At 41.6% G+C, this 17149-nt stretch overlaps 1 protein-coding gene across 7 annotated transcripts in view; it reads right to left on the bottom strand.

The window, feature by feature from the left end:
- ankfn1 (ankyrin repeat and fibronectin type III domain containing 1) overlaps window positions 1-17149 on the bottom strand; it is a 110584-nt gene that overhangs the window by 16718 nt on the left and 76717 nt on the right. For all 7 annotated transcript variants that reach the window (XM_041220366.1, XM_041220365.1, XM_041220371.1 and 4 more), the window contains 9 exons: window positions 17030-17149; window positions 15848-15961; window positions 10403-10500; window positions 9573-9663; window positions 8959-9069; window positions 4058-4157; window positions 3155-3287; window positions 2623-2739; window positions 442-657 (listed from right to left, as the gene is read on the bottom strand). The exon at window positions 17030-17149 is cut by the window's right edge and continues 75 nt beyond it. In XM_041220366.1, the coding sequence (XP_041076300.1) occupies window positions 442-657; window positions 2623-2739; window positions 3155-3287; window positions 4058-4157; window positions 8959-9069; window positions 9573-9663; window positions 10403-10500; window positions 15848-15961; window positions 17030-17149 (1100 nt within the window). The remainder of the gene's footprint in view (window positions 1-441; window positions 658-2622; window positions 2740-3154; window positions 3288-4057; window positions 4158-8958; window positions 9070-9572; window positions 9664-10402; window positions 10501-15847; window positions 15962-17029) is intronic.

The following is a 17149-nucleotide window of genomic DNA, read 5'->3' as shown; positions in this document are numbered from 1 at the left end:
CTGAACTGGGGGTAATTCTTTCAGGAACAGCAGTGTAGGATGTCCTATTGATGCTCCCGAATAGCCCAGTGAATGTATCTAGGTTTAGAGCATTCCTATGCACAGCTCCATCTTTCTACCTTTGATATGTTAACTATTGGAGCAGTTTTGATCAGAGCAGTGGTGTGTTATTGGGAACCTTCGTAACCTTCATTTCAAATATACAATGAACCACTGCAAGTCCATCTCAGAGATCAGAGGGGGATTCAGAAAAAAAAAAAAAATTCAGAATACAAATCGTATCCCTGAGGTGGAAATAGGCCCGTCATCTCTGAAGGTCTCTCTCACCTGTCAACTCTTTAGTCATTGTTTTCAGAAGTCCTGCTGGACAGTTTTGCCAGACTCAGATGCTAAGGTAGCCCTCCCGCTCTGAGTAAGCAGGACGCAGTTATAAAACAATACCTGGATTGTGATCAGCAGCACGTCAAGAGCCGTCGGCTCGTCCGGGGTAGAGAGGGATTTCCTCTGGCTCTGCAGCTTGGATATCTGCATCCACTTGCCATTGAAGAAGGAGTAGAGGCTCTCCACCTCTCTTATAGTAACTAGGAGCACATTGCCATGTCTGTCTTTAATGGGCTCGTAATAAACACGTCCCAAGTTATGCGTGCCAAGCAGATTCTATGGAAGACAAGAAAAAATAAATGATGATGCACGAAAAAAATAGAATGCAATTAAACTGCTGATGAAAAATTTGCCGGTACTGTGTTTTTAAGTTGCATATGCACTCTTGAAAAATGTTATATCCCCTGTGTGACAAAAGAAACGAGCACTTGTCTTCGACAAACATCTTAACTATTTCTACACATCTTACAAAGTGTTTTACACATTTTATATTGTACCCCGATAACAAATGAACTCAGGTACATTTATTTTTAGTGCTGTATACGGTATCATTTTCACTTATGATAGAAATGAATCAAATAATTGCCTGGCTTCATACATAGGAACCTAACCCTAACCTGACGTCCCCTGAAATTAGAATGAAATAGAAACATCATTACAGTGAAACATTCAAATCCCTTCATGAAAACTATGAAAAATCCATCTTGTTATTTAAACAGAGAACAAATTACACCCCGGGCGCACTGCAAGGTCCCACTCCCGCACAGATTCGTATTGCAGATTACATTCCTGTTGAAACCAGTGTGCAGTCCTGTCCAGGGGGAGCACTCTCCCACAGGACAGGGCTATTTTAGACTGAACTCGCGTACCAGTAAATAATCCTGTCCTTTCACAGCTAATTGAATTCCAGCGAGGCCACACTCATGGGTCTGACGAGATTCCTGGACTCCTGCTGATTGGGATCTCCTGGTTTATTACTTCACATTTCACTCCCTGTGAGCTGGCGGACTGTCTCGCTGGCTCGGCGCTTGGTCACAAACAATCAAGCTGCAGCACACGCCGTGAGCTTGGACAATCTCATGTAGTTTATGGTGTGGTTGCTGGAGCTCAGCTAGCTTACCAACGGTGCTGTCACACAAGCGCTGCCCTGTGTGCTGCACTGTGAGGCTCGACTGTGCAGTTTCTTTTTTTTTTTTATTATACACAGAAGGCAGTGTGCTCATTAGGCTCTGTGTTGGCTGCAGCCAGTCTATGTGGCTGTTTCTAAGACTTCCATTGGTAAAGGTCTCAATATGTACAGTTGCATCTGGTACTACAGTAGGTTTAAGAAATCTGTTTTGCAAGCCATGGAAGCTGAGAACTTTCCTTAAGTTAATGATACAACAGATTAGTGTTTCAATATGAAATAGAGCGTCAGCTACAGCAGGTGTTTCTTTCAAACACAGGACAGGTAAGGTTAATGGAGTAGCTCCGCCCACTTATAGTACCAGAACGCTATTTCATTCACATTTTTTTATATCGTGCTGCAATTGCGCTTCTTAAAAGCGAACGCTGGTTAAGGTTCAGAATTATCTTTAGTGGACAACCCTAAAAGCTCAAAAAGTTTGAATGCAGAAAACCTAAAAAGGCATTACAAGGGTTATAGGTCGATGAAAGCAGCCACTAAGTGCCTGCCCTTCCCTTCAGTGGCAACTCTTTCTCTGCTGGCCCTGACGACTAAATACACTGGAGACAAAGCCCATTTGCAGCCTCCTCTCTCCACATTTCCTAATCGTTTCATTTCCCTTTCTTAAATTGCCTGTAAACAGACTCCCCTCGCCCACGAGGCTCTCTCGCTGCTCTTTGAGGTGGGAAGAGAGAATCTCAGCAGCGCTATCACACAGGAAGAGCTCTCACAGCAGGGAATGCACTCGGACAGGTTGAAAGCTATAAATCACCACGGGAATACAGTTGCCTGAGTAGATTTTAAATAAAGGAAAATGCAGTAATGTAAACCACTGACTAGTAATATTGCCTAAACAGATGACCTCATACCACACTGACAACTGATGGCGTCATGCAAACTAGCAAACTGTGAGGCTGATGGGAATGATTACATTGTGCTGATTCTCAAAAAAACAAAAGGTGAACTTTGGAAGAATGCAATAAACCAATTGAGTTCAGTTCTAGCGTAAACTCTGCAGCTTTGAGTGGAAAGGAGCTACTGAAGGAGAGAGGATTGTTTGTGTCACTGTGACTGACCTGCAACTGCCCGGCTGCTGCCAGCATCTTCTGCAGGGCTTGGAGCGCAGACGAGGAGGACATGGAGACAGACATGCTCTGCCGCAGCCAGCGGACATCCTCCCACATGTACGACAGCTGAAAAGACAAGCCTTCCGTTACTGCCCTGGGACACAAACAGGGTTGATACCAAATCTGAAAAGCAAGAACGTCCTTCAGAAAGGCGTGATCTGCTTTGGAAAGAGATGCTTCTCAACAGCAAAGTCTATGCAGGGTAAAGACTCCTGTTGAATTTCAGTGTGAGCCACAGGCTTTACTTTGAGCCTAACTAGCCACACCTGGGCCTCTGGTCTTCAGGAGCTGTCTCGTTAACTTCAGTTTTACCAAGCTCTTAATAACTTTGTGTTATTAAGAGCTTGGTAAATCCTAGGATGATGTACCTGCTATCTCATGATATCCACATGCAGCCAAACTCAATTGCAACAGCAACCTCTATACAACAATACAGTTCCAGTATTTGCTGGAAAAAGATAATCTTCATGTCATGCAATACCTTTGTGAACCAGAGAAAGTCCTGCATGATGGAGCTGGTGAAGGAATCGTCTATTTCAACAATGGGGATCTGATCCTCATTGGTCACCAGAATGTTGTCCTTGTGATAGAATACTGTTGCCACATAGAGCCCCCTGTAAGAGCGAGGACACAGAGTACTGAGAGGCATGCACGAAATACATAACTGCAGTTCCAGCATTGCTATAGGCACAGTTAACTGGAGTTGCAAAATGTGCCTGTAAATAAAAAAAGCAGGTTCTAGTCATGAAAGTGTTTTTTTTCAGGCCTGTTAGCATTAACCCTAATTTGATAAATGAATTAGGTTTGGTATCCTGGAAAGCGTTACTCTAAAGAGGGCTTGAAGCTTGTTATTGTGCTTCATATCACTTGGATAACATTTACAGTTACTTTCAGATTTTTTTTTCCGTCAGATTCCTGCCAAAAAATAAAAACAACCTACATAGTCCCCACAGTCAGTCAAGAACATGGTGCTTGTGTGCTGTCCTGATGACTGGCCACAGTAACCAATCACTGTTCACTACCCAGGCCAGTAAATTTATCTGACCTGCTCTTCACATCAGGGTCAGCAATGACAGAAAGGCTTCCTAGAAAGGAAATGGTAATAGGGCTTGATTGGGTTTCCTGTCCCTGGATTCTGCGCTGGTGAAGAGGGCAGTTGTCTAATTGGGTGTGGGATTTCTGTAAACAAGTGAACGGAGATGTCTTTAGACTCTCTTTAACAAACAGGACCCCACACATCCAGCTCAAACCAGTGCGGGCCATTGCTGGATCTCCACAATGCCATGACCAGTTACCAGCCAACCTAGCACAGCAAGGAGACATGGTCACTGTGGACTAACCTCTTCAAGCAAGATTACGGCTATATTAATGAATCCGTTCGTACCTTTTTAAAGTTTTCACAAACTTGTTTGAAGAATGAAAGAGGTGCTTCAGGCTTCTGGAGACAGACTGCTTGCGACTCGGATTCTGCGATTTGGATGACTCTGAAAGAAACAGACAATGCGAGAAAATATCATTAGCACGGGAGGGTGACTTTAAGCTCAGCTGCAGTCTTGTGTCTTCTTTGAAAAAGTCTGCTCTTGTCAAAGCCCTGCTCCTGTCCTGCAGTAGCTCATGAACGAGTGTCCAAACTAGAACAAGCTGGTATACTCGTCATTATATCTGTTGTGTATCTGTGCCTTTCAGTGTTCCGGTAGCAGGGCTGGTTGCTTTCTCTTTAAAGGCTAATTGAAGATGACCCGCTCCAGGGTTGGGTTAAGGCAGGTTGCTCTTTTTTTTTTGTCAGGAGGGGATTATGGCACACCGGCAGGGCCACTGAACCAGCCCATGCTACATCAATGCTGCAGACCAGTGGACCAAGTATCCTGCATTCGTGTCCAGTGTGCTAACAAACAAGATCTGCAGCCATCGCGATTTTAAATGCAGTACAAATTAAGAAAGAAAGAAAAGGTTAAAAAAAGAAACTTGGATTACTGAGAGCACTTCTGGAGAGGCAATGCTGATACCCACAGCTCTAGAAGTCAGCCTCAGAAAGACCTGATCATCGACCGTGCCAAATATTAAAAGAAGACAGCGAGCATTAAAAACAACACCAACTCCACAGATAAAAAGGTCAATTGTTATGATTGGGTTCACTGCAGCAGAGCAGTCACAACCTATCAGTTATCTCTTAGCTTTCAAGCGCATATGTCCCCACCACAGAAAGTTCAGCGATGCCAATCTTTCGACGTTCTTTTCTTGAAATTAAGCATCACGTAATTACTCTCATGTAAACAACAGGCAGACAGAATGATTCATTCCTCTGGAAAAATGTGTTTATATGATTAGAGTGGTTGTCAGAAAAATGTAATCACTGTAATTTAGTCACGCTACAGTAGCCAGGCACTGCACAGATGAGTGAATGGCTTTGTTGTGCAGAATAGTTTTGAGTTTACTTTCCAGAACGATAAAAAAAAGTTATTTTAACAAATCCCTGGATAATTTCATGTCATCAAACAAGATGGCCACTGTTATTAATACTACACACAGCCCCCCCCCCCCCCCCCCCCCCTGCAGCTATCGGTCTCAGTGATGCAAGATTAATCTTGAATAACTGGCATTTACAGATTTTTTTAATATCACAAAACAATTTGTCTGCATTCATTTTAGAAAAGAGAGAGAAAACAAAAGTCATGCTGCTGCTCCTATCCTCCTGTCCAAGGACTGCTTAAATAGTTTGCAGATGTAACAGGATCCAACACACGGTTAAATTGCGTCAGCAAGCAGGTCGTCTCCGAGCCAAGCGTGTGCCTTGATCTTTATCTGGAGAGAGAACTAAAACAAACGAGCGGCTTGTCAACAGGACTTACCTAGGAGAACGAACATGCTTAGGTGCTGTTTCTTTCATGACTTTCTTTTTTGATCATTTTTTATTTTTTTATTTTTTTAAATACATGTTACTGCAAAGTGGGTATTGAAATGACAATTTAGAAAATGAAGGACTGTAAAATGAATTAGAACACAACCCTACGCTGCATTTGTTTTTGTTAGTAGATGCACGCTAAATGTTTCTGACAGGCTGATCTGACATCATATATATATATACACACACACACACACAAACTCGCACACACAAATACATTCTTTTATTTTAAATAGGGATTACTTTTGAGTAATGGGGCGCCAGTCAAGCTGTCTGCCACACACACAGGGGTGCACACAAACAAAAATCACTGTCAAGCCTAATAAATGAGTTTGTAATTTGTGGGTATTTCTGTACAGGTCACACTTGTCCCTTTCAACACTTAAGAGGCAGAGGCAGAGGACTTGTCTGTAAAGATCATTTTATTACGGGGGCAACACTTTCCACCTTCCCTGACAGAAGGCGGTTATACAGCTGGGTAATCCCTGGGTGCGTCAGGGGGGGGGGGGTGTCTGGAGCAGGAACACAAGGTGCTGTGTGCAGTACCCACCCCTAAGAATGTACACACTCAGCTCTGCGCATACACATCATAAATTAAGATCAGCTCCCCTTTTCGCATGACTTTATAGTGGCGGCTTTGTAACTGTACAGATTCTTTTTTATTTTATTTATATAAATTATTTATTGAATTTATTTATTTTAATGTTGCCTCTACAAAAGTAAACTGCAGGGCACCCAGGGCATCATATTTAAGATTTATACTGAAATCATTCAGTTAAAACTAGGCTTCTTCATTGAAACAGTTAAGATTTGATCCTTATTCTGAGTACATAAAAAGTATAAAAAATATACATATATTTATAGCTATAGTAAGTTATAAAATATTTTACATGAACTGTATATTTTACATTAAAGTGTTATAGGATTTCGATATTTTTTTTTTTTTTTTAGTTCTGTTTATTGTGTCACCTGTGAGTGCCTAATGGCAAGCTTGGTGCTGTTTGTTTGTTTTTTAACTTTTGGTTTGCAAACGACTTAAGTGCTTCTATTGCTTTAAGTAGTATTAAATCACTTGTTTATTTTTGGAAGAAACGTGTTTGGTGTGGTTAGGCCAGACACCTGTAAGCACCCTTGTAGAGAAGAGGGCAGTGTAAACCACAGGCACCAGAGAAGCACGGAGACCCTCCCTGTAATAAAGAATGAGACCCTTCTTACAGGAGCTCCAGACTGTGCTTATTGAAATCCATATTCCTACCTTCCTCGTAACTTTATTTACATTATCACGGGTTCCCTCTCTTTTTTAATGCATTTGCTTCTTGTTGTTTAAAAGCTTCATAAAACAACACGTTAGATAAACTGCTGCATCCTTCTTCCTGTGCTGTAGGTCAACCCACTGCAATGAGTTTGAAGAAGTGATTATATACCAGGAAGCAGCATATCTATCTGCAGCATTTAAAGTATCTGCACACCCTGAATTAAAAAACAAAATACATGCACTAAAAACCAAATTAGCCCCATCTTTAGAATTGATAGCCCCTGTTTTCAATGCAAGAATAAACAGGAGGGTGTTAAAACTTTGGTCAGAACTCCTTTAAGACATGCCAGTCTACACATTGGTACATTTTGTATCAAGCAGTTTAAGTGCAATTTAAGCTCCTGCACACATACTTTTCCAAACAAATAAGAACACTTATACAACATCAATTATATACAGGCAATGAGACTGGCAGCCTTACTCTGTGACATCATTAATGTTGACTCACAAATAGATGAGTGATGAACACCCCCTCCTAAACAAAAAAACATATCGTCTGGTAATAAACTTGGTGAGCATGAGGGCTGCGAAACTGCCAGTGCTGGAAACAGCAGCCCCTCTATCTCTGCACTGGCCAAGTATAGTAGAAGTGGGCTTGGGGCCAGCGTTCCTCACAAAGCAGTACAAGTCCTCTGAAGTCCATCCAGGACAGGACTGGCACGCTGCTCCAGTCATATTAGAAGTCACCTACATGTCACTAAGAGTGTCATCTAGCACACATTCTTATTAATTTTAAAAGCGTGCTACAGGGATGAATCTATGCTGTATCCCGGGTTAAGCTGGTTTCATTAAAACTGGATAAGTGGTTGTTTAAATGCATGTAGGAAGTGTGGCCTGCAGACAGATGGGCAGAAAGACAGACTCCTTCTTCCGATACTCTCAGTAACTTATGTTGAAGAATGTTACATCACAATGGGACACGCACTCTCCTAGATGGAAGTGTTGATGCAGATGTGCTATATCCCCCTGGTTAACAAACACACTAGTGAATACATACATCGTCTCACTTGCAGTGCAACTGGAGTTCTAGTTTGAACACAGAAAGCTACTTTATTTTGTGTTTGTAATACACATAACGATGTCAAGTGTCTTCATTCAGTTCACCAGGGACCACTTCATCCATTCTGCTCGCTAACAAACCTGAATTAAAACGGAGGCTTCAATGAAAGCTGTGCATTGCTGGGGATGCTCAAGACAGAGAGGCCCTGCTTGGAACACAAGCCTTTCCCTGGGGGATACCCCACTCACAATTACCAGTGTGACAGCGTCCGCTCACAAGAGACACTGGAAACTGAATTAACCCAGCCAGCGCTTCAGAATGCCCATCAAACCACACCACGCGGGTTACATCTCTAGACACGCCCAAACCATTCCGATCCATTTCAAATCAGGCCGGCTCTGTATTCAACCAAGAAAAATACCACTTGAAGTTTCTGTGATCGTAATAGAGTTGTGGTTCTGGCTCTGGTTCCGATGAACACAGCTCTGAGGGGTGCACTGAAACACTAAACCTCACTTCCATGTCTACTGCTTTTTAAGACATTGATAACTCAGATGACATGTGATTACAATGACACAAACATGGACAGGATTGCCAATTACTGTAAATGCAATTGATATTATACTGCCTCACTTGCGTGCCTTCTTCCAAAGGCATCTTTTACAATTCTCAGTGCTTTCCAAATCCACCCCCCCAAAAAAGGCAGACATAAAACCTGGGAAAGCTAACAGTTTATTTTCCTCTCTTGCAAGGCCCATTAAATTAACGACTTCTTGTCAGGTGGAACAAAGGTGCCTGTAGGAAACACGCTGAAATTCCGCGCAGATAATTTTAGATTTACTCATGTACAGTATATAAACCAAGACAGACGAGAAGGACTGAATAAAATGCTCCAGAATCCTTTTAAGTGTTAAAGCATAACAGCAAAGTGATTCCAGATGTGCCGATATTACTAATCTCTCTTTTCCTGATGAATGGGAAGGTATGACCCAGTTAGAAAGCAGCTGAAATTCCAGACGCCACCGAGACCCTGGCTGGGGCCCTACCGCCCAGCACTTTCCTCCTCACCTCGACAGCTGTAACGTTGATGTGCGCTTTGAACCTGCTGCAGGAGTCTTTCCATGGCTTCAATCTGCCCCGAGTGGCGGCGTGGCTCCCTGCCACCATACTCCTTCCAGTCTGGTGAGCGACAGAAAAAAACGGCATCAGTCCAAACAAGACAACAACATTTTTTTTTTTATCCATTTCTTTTTAGAACTATTAAGAGAAATCTTTTTTTTTTTTTTTTTTTTAACACAGTTTAAAAGATTTGCGAAGTTAAACATATGCTGTGCACGTCTTCATGAATGGGTTAGTTACAGTTCCTCTTTTTTTAATTACTTTTTTCTGCTCATTTCTTTAATATTGTTCTTTCTCTCCCATTTGTTTAAAAGTCAAGTCACAATGTAAATTTTATATATATCATTAACATAATTATTAAAATAATATATCAGCGTTGGTACATTATTCAGCACCATGTTTCCATATGACCCCACAGATACAGGTTATGATTTAATTTGTCTAAAGGGAAGCTGTACAGCAATACCTGTGTTATAACTTTGATTTAATTCAAGCCTAAGCCTGAATCTATTGCAATCCTGTTAAAATGTTTATCTATGCTAATAGCAAAAGCATGAACTTACTTGATGGGACAGCGACATCAGGAGTGGATGCCTGTGCCGACCCCCACCCCTTCATATTGTAGGCTGAAACTTGAACAAAGTAGGCCTGACCCTGCAGAGTGGAAATGTAGAAGGATTGAATAAAACACATACTTTAAAAGATCCACTGATCATTCCTGTTAACTGTTAATAACCATGTGGCAGTGGTGGTGGTGGTGGTGGTGGTGGGGGGGGCTTAGGTTGGCCAGGGTGTCCACGGCTCACCGCGCACCAGCGACCCCTGTAGACTGGCCAGGTGCCTGTAAGCTGCCCAGAGCTGCGTTGTCCTCCGACGCTGTAGCTCTGGGTTGGCTGCATGGCTGGCCTGCAGAGTGAAAAAAAACGACACACGCTTCGAAGGACAATCAATTGCCAACTACTAAATTTGAAAACAAAAAAAAAATTTAATAAAAAAAAGAAAATAAATAAATACCTGAATACAATTAAGTGGCAAATGAGTCGAGGGGGAAGTCTTGTTATTTTAACAATCAGACCATCCGGAAGTCAGAATCTATCAAGAGGCTGACCCCTGTGATCCTGCAGGAGATTACAATGCGAGCCCCTGCTCTGTACTTCCCAATCCCTGCGTGAGCCCAATCTATTCCGATCTCTCCACAGGACAACCTATTCTACTTATTCCTTTGTGCATTGGTAGCTCATGGATACCAGACAAATGATGCTTAATGACTGGCAGTGGCTGCCAGAGGAATGGTGCTTTGCTGTTATTGCCAAGAGTGCTGCATGCAAATGTTAGAGCGCTCCCCGAATGATCTGGGAGAAGTTAAGATCTAATCGAATGAGCTGGCATTTACCGTTGTGAGACCTGCGATAGTGCACCTCAAAGACTGAAGATTATCCATGATTATTTGTCCAGCCAATGTGGAAAAGTCCTTCGAGCAGCTCCACTCGACTGGAAAATAGAGAAAGAAAATCAGAATCTGACTACAAGAAGAACAAAACACGAGAGAGCAGCATCTCAGATCCCTTTTCCGCGCTCTGAGTAAGCTGAGGTCACAGGGACAGTACTTTAACGTGACTCATACAAAATGTAATCTTATTTATTGTTTTTTTTAATTATTATTTCATTTTGTTATCTTGACTGCTGACATACCAGTGGTTTGGATCTCATTTCTCTCCAATCAAAATAATAACAAGCCATTTCGTAAGAACAGTAATGAACAGATACAACTCCCTGCTCAGGTGGGGGTGTCAGCACAGCCCTCTCCTTCTTGTGTGTTAGCGTATATATATTCTACAGGTCAAAGCGAATGCACACTTTATTGTAGGCAGTTATTGGGCCAGTCAGATCAGTATACAGGCAGCAGCCTGCGCTTGTTCAGATCCAGCTTGATGTCACTGTGCATTTGGAAGCTGCTGCTGACTTGGCTGCGGACAGTACAGCAAGGTTTTACTAGACATGTTTTTTGAATACAACATGTCGAGGATTTTTTTTTTCTCCAAGCACTGTGACTCTAATTGCTTCTGACATGGCTAACCACACAAGACTACACTGCAATACAAATAAGTGTCGTGCACGAATGTGAAGAGCTTGACCCTAGACCTTCCGTAAACATTTAACATAGCAGTTTAGTTAAAATATGGGCTATTGGCAAACTGTACCGTATTAATCAGTTTGGCTGCTTGTACATCAAAGCTTTTCTGTCAAAGTCAAAAAAACAAGCAAGAAACCAAGAAGAGGTATGCAAGGCATGGGAACATTTTTTAATAATGCAAAAAATATATATTTGATATAGAAACAGACTATCTGAGGAGGTAGATTCAATTAAAAAGTACAGTACCCACATTATTTAAAACACATTTCTGGGGGGAGGGGGTGGGTGGGGGTCCTATTATCACTGGGAATTTGTCTGAATAGCATCATAATCTAGGGCTATAAAGACCATGTATTTTTTGATTGAATCTGTCTGAATCTGCATGGCGGCATGAGATTGATTGCAATGCTCTTTGCTTCAAGTCCCAGATTCTACCCACTGCTTCTAGCAACATTCCGTTTGGGGACCATGGCAACTGGAACCCCTCACAAATACAAACCCCATTCACATATTGTAACTGGAAGGCTGCACATGTAAGGATACAGCCACTCTTGGACCCCCCCCCCCCCCCCCAATCAGTCGAGAATCCTTTTACCGCTGCTTTTGAAAATCAGAATGGAGACCTTCCGGGCTTTTATATGTAAATGAACTACAAAAGGTTGTCATGGTAGTTTTTTTTTTCAACCCTTTCTGTGTCAGTTGCAGTGGTTGGGGCTCTACAATTACGAACCTGAACTCCTTACAGTTCAGGAATTGTAAAGGAAGCTTGCTGAGGACAAGATCTGCTTTTTCAACATGTTTTAAAGGCGGTTGGAAAGCGCTATTTAACTCGCAGGTCATTTAAGGACCATTCATGTGTTTTTAGAGACCTGTTTTGTACAACAGTACAGTTTGCTACTTTTGAAACTGCTCTGGAATGTTATTAGCCAGCAACAGGCTTGCAGAGTTTTGTGAATATCAAATGAAACCATTTTCGAGACACTAACATGCCTACAGTGTACACAACAGCGGCAGACTGCGTGAGGAGGAGTCTGGCTAATTAAGCTGGCATCCCGTATGGAATGCATTAACCTCCTCATGGTTCAATTCTGCAGTGATCCCTCTCATAAGACAAACCAAGCCACACTTAAAAATAAGTGCATAAGTGCATAAGTGCGCGCTCATGATGAATGCATGCTTACATATAAAACGGGAAACCGTAAAAGTGATTTGATTTCTGTAAATTCGTTAGGAATTAGGTTATGAAGCTGCCCTGTAGAAATTACTAAATGATTACTATCAAAGCACTGGCAGGATTTCTGATATCCTGGCATTTCATTTAGAAACAGGTTTTGACCCCTCGCCCCACCCCCAGCTACTCCAATAAAGAAGTGGGGTGCATGTCAGACCACTTTGTGCCGGCAGTGTTTTGGGATGCATTACCTTTGGGGATTCTGACCCCTGTCAGTGAGATGAGTTAAAAGCTCATTGTTTTACACAGCGGATAATGTGCCCTCCTGTTCCACTGGCCTAGGGGCACTATCCTCTTGTGACGCTGTGTTTCCCCATTACGGCTAAAATGTAACACTGGATTTCTTTGGGTTTCAATTGCCAATAGCTGCATTTGAGGGGGATGTATTCTTGATTTTTGAAGGAGTCACAAATCCCCATGGATGTACTTAAGTCAGTATTGGTTTGCTTTAAGGACCCATTGCTAATTAAACTGCTCTCACTGATTAGCTGTTAGCTGTACTGCTTACAAATTCTACAGCACCGATTTTCCTAGCATACAGAAACAGGGGAAAAAGGATCGAAACAAGAATATGTGCAGACACTTCAATAAGCTACCAACAGGAGAAAAAAAAAATGATAGCGCCAACATATTTAGCTGTTTCTTTTTTGTTTTTGTGCTGCTGGTATTGTCTTTTTTTTATTATTTCCCAAAGGTTTCATTCAGGGAAGCAGCTACAACAAGCTATTGGATTTACTTCTGCAAGGATCATCATAAAATCACAGCAGGTGATGCCTAGAAAAATATAAATGAGTGATGTTCTTGTAATCACAAACGAGAGAGAGGAGAGAGAAAAACAGATACATGTACAAAAACACATTTTAATGGTGCTGCATGATTCAGGAAACAATTGCGGTGAAATTAGCGTGCAGAAAACGTAACTGCATGTGGGCATCAAAATGATTGTCAGAGGCTTAAAAGAGCTGCAGCAGTAAATGAGGCTTCATCATTCGCTGTTAAAACATGCTGGGTGATAACAAGAAAACACGTTTAGTTTTTTCCTTTCTCAACATCAATTGATGCTAAAGTGGATTGTTTGCTTCTAGTCCTTTAGTTAGACAGCAAGCGGCCAATTTCAACTGCGAAATTTCACTCTCTGTATAATAATAATAATAATAAAAAAGCAGCAGCTTTGTGGTACGGAACGAGGATCAGTTGAATCAGAGACTGGAAGGAATGAGGAAAAGCAAACAGCAGCGTGTGTGAATGGTGTATATTTTAGCCTGCTGTACTGGGATTAGCTTGAACACAGAATGCATGGAGAATGACAGGACGGTGTCTTCCTCTTCCAAGCCTCTGGAGGTAGGGGGTAGGGGGTAGGTTTATGGCCTCTGAGAATTACCATTATATGAGACTGTAGCGAAACACGGTGGTATTTCATGGACGTTTCATTTTTTTGGGGGAACCCAAGCTAAAAATATCAATATTTTGGGGAAACTTCATGATAACGTTAATATTATGGGGTACTTGTTTTAAACACGTTTGTGTTCCGTTTAACTACTGGTAAACAGCAGTGGGGTTAAAGAGTGTTTTCAGTGGAGTAATTCAGTTCAAAGTTATTTCCTTGAATATGTCGATTATTTATTAATAAAGGGACTGAACTGCTCTGAAACGCACCAAACTTGTACCTAGGAAATGTTTTGTTTCTGTTCAGTAACTATGGAAAGCACTGGGCTGAAACAGTCACAAAACAGCTCTATTAGCGAAGCGTATCTGTCCAAAAGAAATACTAACAATAACCCATGAAAGGAGGACAAGAGTCCAGACAACTAAATTGCAGCAAAACCTGTCATTCGCAGAAAGCTCTACAATAAATGCATTTTAATTGCTCTGGATGGGGTTTTTACAAACCATTATATATATAGTTCTCTATGTCTTTATGATACAAGCTTCAGGATCATTAGGTAAAACCAGAGTCAAGAAAACCAACAAGATTAAGCTGAAGGTTGCCACCAATGCACCATACACTGATCAATGATCCTTTAAGAGGATATACAATATGTTAACGTTCTGTAAAGGGTTTAGCATTCTTTATTTTGTGGCAGTTGGTTTTACTTTGATATAAACTACATGTGCAGATGTTTTTTCATAACAGGGTGTGTAGCCACTCCTAACAACCCCAATGAGAAGGACTACAATATACAACCCCAATGAGAAGGACTACAATATACAACCCCAATGAGAAGGACTACAATATACAACCCAATGAGAAGAACTACAATATAGAGCCCCAATGAGATGGACTACAATATACAACCCAATGAGAAGGACTACAATATACAACCCAATGAGAAGAACTACAATATAGAGCCCCAATGAGAAGGACTACAATATAGAGCCCCAATGAGAAGGACTACAATATAGAGCCCCAATGAGAAGGACTACAATATACAACCCCAATGAGAAGGACTACAATATACAACCCCAATGAAAAGGACTACAATATACAACCCCAATGAGAAGGACTACAATATACAACCCAATGAGAAGAACTACAATATAGAGCCCCAATGAGAAGGACTACAATATAGAGCCCCAGTGAGAAGGACTACAATATACAACCCCAATGAGAAGGACTACAATATACAACCCAATGAGAAGAACTACAATATAGAGCCCCAATGAGAAGGACTACAATATAGAGCCCCAATGAGAAGGACTACAATATACAACCCCAATGAGAAGGACTACAATATACAACCCAATGAGAAGAACTACAATATAGAGCCCCAATGAGAAGGACTACAATATAGAGCCCCAATGAGAAGGACTACAATATACAACCCCAATGAGAAGGACTACAATATGAAATGAAAGGGTACAAAACAGCAGTTGACTTTTAAATAAACTGCAGCTTCCAGGTTTTTGTGATTTTCTGCATGTTATTTTTTTAAATCACATCCAGAGTTTCTTTGCAGTTTCATTCTAAAAACTGACATGCCAAGTTTAACTGAAATGTATAAACAACAGCTTTCATTGACATTTCTATTAACATCTTTATGCAGAGAGTCCAGCAGAGACTGAGACAGACACCTTGTCCAGACATTTAGACTACAGTTTGTGTTCTGGATGCTTCTAAAAGAGTATTAAGTCATTGCAGTATAGATTTAAACATATACATCCCAACAACTAAGATTGAAGTAGACAGCATGTAAGGGAAAAAAAAAATTACAAAACAAAAACAAAAACAACAACAACTTAAAACGGCTCACAAGATCCAGCATTTAATGTCTGAGTTGCTAATTTCTGGCTTGGTATCTTTAATCAGTGTGTCTCATTTCTGAAAAAAAATATGCTAATGGCGATTTGGAGTAAAGAGCTTTGAGAATCTAGCCCTTTATTTTGAAGGACACCGGTTACGTGATGCTTGACTTGAAGACATGTGTGAATAAACAGCTCTGGTTGAAGCAGAGGCCCTGGAAAAGCTGCAGTACCTCTGTATCTGGTGACGACAGCTGAGTTGACGCTGAGGGGCTCCTGGAAGGTGACAGTGAGGGATGTGCTGCTCGTTACACTGAGACGGACGCTGGACGGCGTCTCGGGGGCTCCTGGGACGAAAGACAACACCAGGAGGTCAGTGAAAAAAAAAAAAGTTTCTAAACCCAACATGCAGCAAACACCGTGACCCCTTTCCAATGCAGAACGAAGGGCAGGGCAGATGAATCGGCAAGCATGTGGAGTTAATGAAGGGAAGGCAAGGTCTGTTCTGTATTGTATTTAGCTGCAGCAATACAAATATGAGACCCTTATAAAAGGTTGTTTTTCTACAAATCTTGCTTTAGGCTAACATGTTGCGTTCTTTGATATTTACTTGCATACTGTTAGATTAAACAGTATAACTGTAGCTTCAGATGTGCAGAGTACCCCCCACATATGCAGTGCTGCTTTCATCCTGGTTCTAGACACTGACTTCATGTCTAAATCTTCCAGAGCAAGGGGAACCCAAGCACAGCGATGCACACCATTCTGTGAGAATGGGATTTCTCTTGCATGTCAAAATGAAAAGCAGATCAATATCCTGATGGCAATAAGAATGTTAGGTTCCTACATGTATATGTCAGCATGAAGAGGGACTGCATGAACTTGCTGGGGGTTGAAGCTGGTGGCTAAAAGTTAAGAAGGCACAGTAGGTAGAAAATTAAAGTAAGTGTTTGTTCTATCTACAGTCCCTGGAACGGGCAACCTTTAAAATAACAGTTGCAAATCCCTATGAATTCCAATACATTAGCTGCTAATCCTGTGGTGCTCCCCTTGAAATCATTATACATTTGCTACCTTCAGGGTACATTTGCTATCTTCAGGGATAGAAAAATCATTATAAATCAACAACAAAACTTTCATTATTCTGATGTCAAGCCTATGCAATCCTATTGAAATTCATATGAATTAGCCCCCCCCCCCAAACCCGACACTTTCTTATTCTTGTAACAAGGTGCACAAAACAGGGTTTAAAATGTACTGACAGGCTGGATCATCCAAATGATCAGCTTCCTCTGTGTGATACTTGCAGTGCTCTCACATGCATTTTAAGAAGAAACGATCTGAACCACCTCTCAGTTTCTCATGTATAAGGGGTGAACTCCTGCACCTCCCCCTGCCTTCTCCCCTGAACTCACTGGCGTGTTCGAAGCCTGTCTTCATCCTCTTGTAGAGCCGGTACCTCCACTCCCAGCCTTTCAGCTGCTTCTCTCTCTCCGTGCTGTCGAGGCTCAGCCCCTCGCTTGTCTCTTGTGCAG

The sequence above is a fragment of the Polyodon spathula genome, chromosome 20 (genome assembly GCF_017654505.1).
Source record: "Polyodon spathula isolate WHYD16114869_AA chromosome 20, ASM1765450v1, whole genome shotgun sequence".
NCBI classification, from domain to species: Eukaryota; Metazoa; Chordata; class Actinopteri; order Acipenseriformes; family Polyodontidae; genus Polyodon; species Polyodon spathula.
Note: the sequence above shows the minus strand (reverse complement) of the source record. Positions and strands in the feature narration are given on the sequence as shown.